This window comes from Hylaeus volcanicus, unplaced genomic scaffold (genome assembly GCF_026283585.1).
Source record: "Hylaeus volcanicus isolate JK05 unplaced genomic scaffold, UHH_iyHylVolc1.0_haploid 11886, whole genome shotgun sequence".
Lineage (NCBI taxonomy): Eukaryota > Metazoa > Arthropoda > Insecta > Hymenoptera > Colletidae > Hylaeus > Hylaeus volcanicus.
In genome coordinates this window covers 2985-11186 of record NW_026532909.1, presented here as the reverse complement: position 1 = coordinate 11186, position 8202 = coordinate 2985, and the positions used below count along the sequence as shown (strand labels likewise).

Genomic DNA, 8202 nt, shown 5'->3' with positions numbered 1-8202 from the left:
TGAACAACAATTTCCTTTGCAAAAATGTCGGTGGGGGCTTCATTTTTCGTTAATAATTCAAAAATGAAGCCTCCAACAACATTTTTGCAAAGGAAATTGTTGTTCAGAATCGTGTCAGCTACCCCCCATTTCCGGTTCTTACAGGAGTTCTGGGACACCCTGTATATTCACATAATAAAGTGTACACATAAAGTATAAGTTTCATACAGGACTGGATTCATTATTAGGGAAATAAAATATGTAAAGTAAAATAATTAAAAGAAAGCAAATGTAGAATATTAAAAATTGAAACATAATCCCATTAAAACATGAATCCAGTCTTGCGTGCATAATTTTGCACACTCACATTAATAGGTCGCGTTAGAAGTGGATCCGAGTCCATTCTCTCTTCGAATCCACTTATAACGCGATTTACTCTACTTATATATTTTTTGACAACATATATGATACAATTATGTATGATATATGTTGTCAAATTATTGCCATGTTTGGATTCGTATTTCGACCACCATGCTGTCTAATTTGACCGAAAAAATTCTCAAGGGCATCTTGATTAAAATTACGCGGAATAAATGAATGAAATCAAAGACTCTGCAGGTGTGATTTTAAAAATTTAAAATTTCGAAGGGTCGTCACCCAATTCTGCAAAACCTTCGGACGCTCCTTATCCGCAGGCTTTCTTTTAATAAACTTCATGCTGCGAAAAACTGAAATTGCTTTATCCCAAACATTAGTTAGGGTCATATCTGTTCTGTGTGTCCGATTCGCAACTCTACTATTGACACTGACGAACGTATCATTCATAAAATGAATAAGTTCAGCAGTGTCAATCCCTTGATCCGATATTTCCCGCGTACCACACATACTTTTGGCCTTGTTACGACTCGCAAATGTCATAATGGATCCAACTGATCGACTAAAAACTTGAGCGCAATATTTAACTTTCATTTTCGGAATTCTTGAAGAAATAACATGTTTTGCAGTAAGTTTCTCCAGGAGTCGGTTCTCCGAAGAAACATTACTGCTATCAATAAAATATAAATCTTCCACGTGTGACCATTTAGCCACTCGTGAAATATCATGTAAATTAAAGCTGAAGTTTTTCGTCAATAAATTGTTCCGGACACATTTTAATAAGTGGGGTGGATCAAACAGCGGTACGATTATGTTACTGTCGATTTCAATAACATCATGCCGTAGTGTATTTGATCTCTGAAAGGCATTTCTTCGCGATGAATCTAATAAGCTTTGGATAGCTTTGCAATTTGTGCTTCCTTGGTCACAAACTGTTACTACAACTACTATACCGGCCTGACTTGCACGGCGAACTATTTTTTTAAACATACGAACAAGGTTCTCAGCTGAGCTGGAACCTTTACAAAATGAATATGCAACAGGTTGTTTCCAAGGTCGCACACCGTGTATGCCTTTCAGCATCCACACTGTGGCATGATCCGCGATATCTAAGTTACGTGAAAACCCGGAATCTACAAATCCATCAATAACATCTATTGTAGGATTATACTGCAACGACGGTGCTAAACTAATTTCATCAAAAAGCAGACATGCGTATCTGCTTTTTGGGTCAGTAAATAACTCGCACTGCTGTTTGAGTTCCTCAAAAACATTATCGCAAATTCCAGCTTTTAATGGAATTTGCGATATTAGTTTCCGAAGAGTTTCGATACTTGGCAAAAGAAATAATTTTTCCAAATATCGATACGCTTTAGAACTTTGCTTATAAATAGATAAAGCTAATAGCTTCTCTTTTTCGGTGAAGCGTCACGCCGATTTTTGTTTGTCCGCGTTGCGCATCTGGGCCAAGAGCATCGCGTGCAGGGGTGTTGGCAGGCTTTCTAAAACCTGATGAACACCGGTCTGCACGAGATGCTCAATCTTCCCGATGCGTTGTCTTACCGAAGATCTCCGACGCCTCAATTGCCTCGCAGATTTCAAAATCCTGGCCACAGCCTTGTAGATCTTGAGCTTCCTGGGTTTGATCAAGTTGCTCGACCTAATCATTTTCAGGATGTCACCTGTGGAAAGAAAATATATATAAGTAATGCATTTATGTATTACATTGAAATTAAAGGGGAGGGGGGGGGGGGCGTTGAATTAGTATAATCTGCTTCAAATATCGCGCCTAATTTGTTTCAGATGGCGCTCTCATATAATATTACAACCTACTCTAGTACTAGCCATGTTGAGATAAAAATGGCAACAGTGCGAGAGTCCGGCTACCCTATCACTGATAGGCTATCATCTTCGACCAGCCTCCTGGCCTCTCGCTACAATTGGCTACATATTGGAAAATAGGACTCCCGATCTGGTTTTTTGCGGTGTTGCCACGTTTCTCAGCGCGGCTAGTACTAGAGTCGGCTGTGATAATATATAAGCGAGTAAAAGGATATCCTCCTTTTTCGGTTTTTCCCCGGATGGAACGTATTATTAAGAAAATCTATCTCCGAAACTATCATAGCCCATACGGCACCTTTCGTTGCAAATATATGCAAATATATTCCTTGTAAGTCTACCGGAGAGTTCTGTCAGTTTCTATCACAAGTCGAGACACGTAAGCACATATCACTACACAAGACTAACGTGAATCAACTTTATTTTACTTATTTTGCTTATGTCAGTATGTATGAAATAATATAATAAAAATAGAGAGGCACACATGCACCAAATAAATATGTGCTTACGTGTCGAGACTTGTTGTGATGGAAACGGACAAAGCTTTCCGGTAGATATAATATTTAACTATTACATCTAGTATTTTTTAAAATATTTAATACCTTTAAGGCCTTTCCTGATAGCTGGTTGAACTTGATTCCTTTTGACAGTGCAACCTGTAATTGTAACAAAGAATTAATATCATAACTAAAAAAAGGAATGCAATAGAAGATAATATTATTGTAAGGTAATACATTCACCTCTGGATGATCCAGGAAGCACATTATAGGCAAGTGCGTCGGAGTCTCTGCTGGTCCCAGGTCCCACGTTGTCCTTAGGTCCCACGTTGTCCATTGGTCCCACGTTGTCCATTGGTCCCACGTTGTCCTTAGGTCCCACGTTGTCCTTAGGTCCCACGTTGTCCTTAGGTCCCACGTTGTCCATTGGTCCCACGTTGTCCTGGTATCCAACGGTGAGCACAGGTTGACCTATATTAACAAGATTGTATAACATTATATATACACTTAATGTTGGAGGTCTTCTCATCTATATGTGGCGTATTAAGTGTATTAAGATCAAAAACATACGTTCTTCTTCTTCTTCAATTTCCATTACAAGTTCCACTTGTTGCTCGATAGATGTGGCAGGTGCTAATAGAATTTAATAAATATTTTCATTAATAATTTGTTAAATGTTGTTTAAAAAGTGTATAGTCAATTATTACCTGGTAAGTTGCAGCTTGGTACTGCATGACTTGTAAGCTTTGATCCAACGCGGTATTGAATTTCGAAGTGGTCCCCACAAACCATTCGATTTCTCAACCGGTTGGGAGGGAGTTGGAATAGATCTTCCGTTCCACAAGCTTCAAGCCATTTTAAACTTTAAACATCTATCGCTGTCCTTCGGCAGTACAGCAGGGGAAGCTGAACATCGGCTGCCTGGTGTTTGTGCACCCCAGTACAGCACATTTTTTGTGGGACCTATAAATACATATTTACATAAAGAAAAAATTAATAATTAAAAATTAATAACTAAAAATTAATAACTAAAAATTTTGTAATTTTTAATAATTAAAAATTAATAATTAATAATTTCGAAATTTTTTCTAGGTATCATTTCAATAAATAATGTACAGTGAGCCGAAAAAGTATTCGGACACCTCAAATGCTTTTAAAATGCAATTGAAATGAATTGAAAGGAAAGGACAAAGCAGGACAAAAGAAACCACGGGAAAAACCCACCCTGCCCTTTCGTATTGTAACAAAATATATAAAAGTCGTATTTTTTCTTTTAGTAATTATTTAGTATTTTTATAAAAATTATAACTATTTACCTCTTATTATTATCCATAATCGGTGTGAACTAAAAACACTATCGCAGAACCGACAGCACACAGCAGCACACAGCACTTACTTGCACCATGCACTTGCATGCACTCGCTATCACGTTATGAACATATGGAGTTTAAATTTTGCCGCACTTTGCCGAGCGCGTTCGCCATAGAATAAACGTACACAGAATATGAACTCAATGGCGCGAAAGGAGTGACAGTAGCGCCATCACCCCTTACGCGCGCGAGTTAAAATCGGGCTCAAGTTCACAAGAGTAGAGCTTGTAGGCCCTGGATGATGCTATCAAGCCTTATTTCATCAGTTATTCTTCGATAATCGTTACGTCACGTGTATAATGCCACGCAAAAGCAATACCACGTATAATATATGACAACTTGTGATTTTTCAAAATGCAAAGGGGAAATCATGTAGACATATTGGTTCCATACTCAACATGAGTAAGAGTACAGTGGCAGGTATCATCAAACGGTTCAAATACGAGGATCGTATAGACTCTATACCCCAAAAGGGCCAACCGAAGAAGTTGGATGCACGTGATAAGAAGAAACTAATAAGAAAAATAAAGAAGGATCCTTCACTTAGTGCACCAAAATTAGAAACAGAGCTCTTAAACGAGATTGGGAAGAAGGTACGTCCCCAAACAATCCGCAGAGCCTTAAAAGATAGTGGTTACAATGGAAGAATAGCTAGGAAGAAACCGTATGTGAATGAACAGAATCGAAAGAAGAGATTAAATTTTGCTAAATAAATTTTTTTAATCAAATTTAAGCGATTCTGGATAATTCTACACAAAGAAAATTGAATTTGGAGAACTAGAAGTGGAAAAAAAATTTTTTTAAAAATAAAATGTTTTCAATATTTTGATTCCAAAAAAGTTATCACCGCGCAAACCTATACATTTTTTTTTGTCAACTTTACACATTTTTAAAAAGTTAAATATTTGGAATTTCAAAGAAATCCTCGGTGTAAATTAGGCCCAACTATCAGAAAACACGTGTAAAAAATTTGGTTCATATCAGCGTAACCGTTTCTGAGAAAAGTGTACCTTGGTATCAAAAACCTAAGTTTTCAGGAGACGCAAGAAACTAAAAATTTCTATTTCCCGTTCGATTATCGATAGAAATGTTATCAAATCGTATTTAATTTGATCAAAATCGATTAAAACACTGTTTTTCGGAAATTTACTGTTTTCTTTACCCTAGAAAACAGTACCCTATGACTGTGACCAAGGTAACCGCGTCTCCGGTCTCCCGCAAATTTGACTGTCGTTGTTTTCTCTTCGAGAAAGTTGTCAGTTGTATTTCCTTATATTTTTTACAGTTTTATTGCGTTCTTTTTACTAAGTTCATGTCGTTGAACTTTTTTTTATCACTTCTAGTGCTCCAAATTCAATTTTCTTTGCGTAGAATTGTTCAAAATCGCTTAAATTTTAATAAAAAAAAAAAAAGTGTTTATTTTCATTTTTTGATGTTCCAAGCCCCTTAACGAACGGAAACGTTCCCTGACAGACTCAGCATAATCGAGCGTAAGACAAAACCGAGACGCCCTCGTGTAAATTAATATAAAACTGTTGAGTAGGCATCAGCATTTGTCGGGGATGCTGACAAACATTACACCGGATGAGAATATGATATTGGGGAAATGCGCTAGAAAGAAAGACGCATATATCCATGGTTTTTTTTTTCTTTATTGATAACTGTATTCCATCTAAACCTAATGTTAACAATTCAGTCAATTTCAACAAAAAAAAATAGATACATTTTTTATTTCTGGTATTTCAACCACCAGTTGTATAATTTAAATACATTTTGTAAAGCGCAATTCGTTACATGGTTTATACATCGCATGGTATTAGTAACATCAAGATTTTTCGAACACGCGATATCTTTGTAATCAGCATCCATGGTCTCAATAGTTACATTCACATTTCTATCAAGTAAATTTTTCAACCAGTCACGTTTTGGCTTCCCTTGACATATGCGATAGGCCATGCATCGTCGTCGTCGACTATTGCCGTTGTAATCAATTGTTTCGCCATACTGTATGGAACAAAACCATCTTCCCACGACAGTCCATGATGATTTCCCGCCACCCAAAAAGTACGAGATTTATCGGCTACCGATAGTGAATTCCATGGATACGGGCTTTTGAAAATGTAATGGATGAGAATGGTTCCTTTTCTTAACACCGCCACTTCCTTTACGATAAACCTGGTTCTGTCGGTGAACCCTTGTATGTCAACAAACGTTGGTACCATCGTGACGATATCTTTGAAACTACGCCACAATGCGAGGTGTCCATGTCTTACATATTACAAATATTGCTGATGCTGCAGTTTATGTGATTTTGCGCACAACGTTGGACAATGGACAGTATTCGATGACTCGATCATGCAAAATAAGACAGTACGCGGTAGTATTTGCTCGCACGTTTTCTTTGCAATCAAATTCTATTCGCACATCTACGGTGGCGCTCTTGATTGATTCGTTCTGTCGCGAGCAATCGATGACTACAAACGGCCCATGCAACAAAAAGTTGTCCGTGTTGCAAAGCGTTTCGTAACAGTCGTATCCGTAATAAGCTTTACGAAAACGTGCATACATATCAAAAAGAATAGCATATCTGTATCGCGGTTTCTCCAGCTGAGTCGCAGTTTTAACGGCCCAAGAATGTTTTGTCGTACTTTAGAAAGGGTACTCGTACAGGTCTCACGAACGAAAACTCATGCTTAGGTATTGCCCGCTTTCCAAAATTCGCAACAACGATAGTTTATTCGTATCATTCAGTACGACGTGAGGCATTCGCCACTGTATCTTTAATAATTCGACCACCGGTTCCAGCGTGGAATCTCCAACGATGCAATTATTATCACTGCGCGCGCGTATAAGAATGAGATCGTGACGATACATAATCGTGACGGTACATAAAAGTTAAAGTAACCTATCGGTATGTTTGACTGTGTGATCCATCCAACATTCTGAATCTTCCTTCAACGTATAGAAAGCTCTCGCATGGCAACGTGTATAAATCCTGCTGTTGTATAGGTATTCGTATCTCATCGTTGTGCTCAAACGTTGTGTTGGCGTATGGGTTGTATGTGTGAGTTTCAATCTTGGCGATGGTGTCGTCAAAGATCGGTTCACCTCTAATGTTTAAGATATTAGCCATTTCGTACAACGAAACCCAACGATTTCAGAAATTCAGCATTCGATGCAGTCAGCTTCGCAGGTGATCGAATTGTCTTTTCGCCCAATGGTTTTAGACCGTCAATATTCGATACAGTGAGTTTCGCAGGCGATCGAATTGTTTTCTCTTTGTTTTCACGTGTCGTCTGCTCCGCTTCGTTCAATACAAGCATCTCCCACTACGGCCGTTGTCTCCGTACATGCAGTCGAACGGTGATCTGCTCCCCTTGAAAATCTAACAATCGACCGTCTTGATCCACGACGCGAATCGTCAAATCCGAAATGGTTCGTGCAGTGATCGGAAGGTAAATGATCTGTGTCGGTTTTTCCGATATCTTATATCCAGGTGGAACGGTAGGCGAAAACTCGTGTATCGTGTGCACGCTCTTGTTATTGTTGTAAGCACCAGCCGTCACGTTGCATTCAATGCGAATAATATTTACGTTCATTATATTGATTGGCGCATCCGATTCGTGCCATTTTCGCGGTTGCAGCAATCGATTCGTCGAAAACCCCAGCAACGAGCCAATAGTATTGGGTTTGGTCAAATTAATGCTGTAATCGCACTTGGTTTCGCTCTTCATCGTATTGTTGTTAGCTCTAAGTATCAGGAGGTTCCCATCGTTACCCTGCGAAAGCGATCGTCGTAAATACATGTGAATGTCATCCAGCTCGTAAGATCCTTCCGGAATAATGATTTGCTTATCATCGTTATCGTAGTAAAATTTATTATTCGACAAATTTACATTCGGTATGGTGTAATAAGTCTCAAAGTCCGTAAGACCGAGCTCGTAATCACCATTGCTCAGATTGATGGACGGAAAATAGCTTACTGCGAGAATGCTACTTTGGCCGGTGAGCGTTAACGTCAGCGACATGTTCAAACGAATACTGGAGTTAAAGCGTGCAATGACTGCCCTTAAATTGATTGTCAACCGTCTGCAGAAACTGCAAACATAGCTGTCCGCAATTGCTTTGATTATAGCGCTGAT

General features: G+C 38.5%; 1 protein-coding gene across 1 annotated transcript; it reads right to left on the bottom strand.

Annotated features, from left to right (window-relative positions):
* Positions 1–1687: 1687 nt before the first annotated feature.
* Positions 1688–3600, bottom strand: LOC128882472 (uncharacterized). The gene is made up of 5 exons (XM_054134070.1): positions 3398–3600; positions 3261–3323; positions 2934–3161; positions 2796–2849; positions 1688–2036 (listed from the first exon to the last, which is right to left on the bottom strand). The coding sequence occupies exons 1-5, from the start codon at positions 3480–3482 to the stop codon at positions 1783–1785; spliced, it is 684 nt and encodes a 227-aa protein (XP_053990045.1). The 5' UTR covers positions 3483–3600; the 3' UTR covers positions 1688–1782.
* Positions 3601–8202: the final 4602 nt, after the last annotated feature.

What these genes read in the sequence shown, in the direction of transcription:
- LOC128882472 (XM_054134070.1), bottom strand. Translation starts at nt 3,482, where the DNA reads ATGGTTTGTGGGGACCACTTCGAAATTCAATACCGCGTTGGATCAAAG. An exon ending in ACCAAGCTGCAACTTACCAG is followed by an intron (nt 3,324 to 3,397) that starts GTAATAATTGAC and finishes AAATTCTATTAG; the next exon opens with CACCTGCCACATCTATCGAG. An exon ending in TATCAGGAAAGGCCTTAAAG is followed by an intron (nt 2,037 to 2,795) that starts GTATTAAATATT and finishes TTCTTTCCACAG; the next exon opens with GTGACATCCTGAAAATGATT.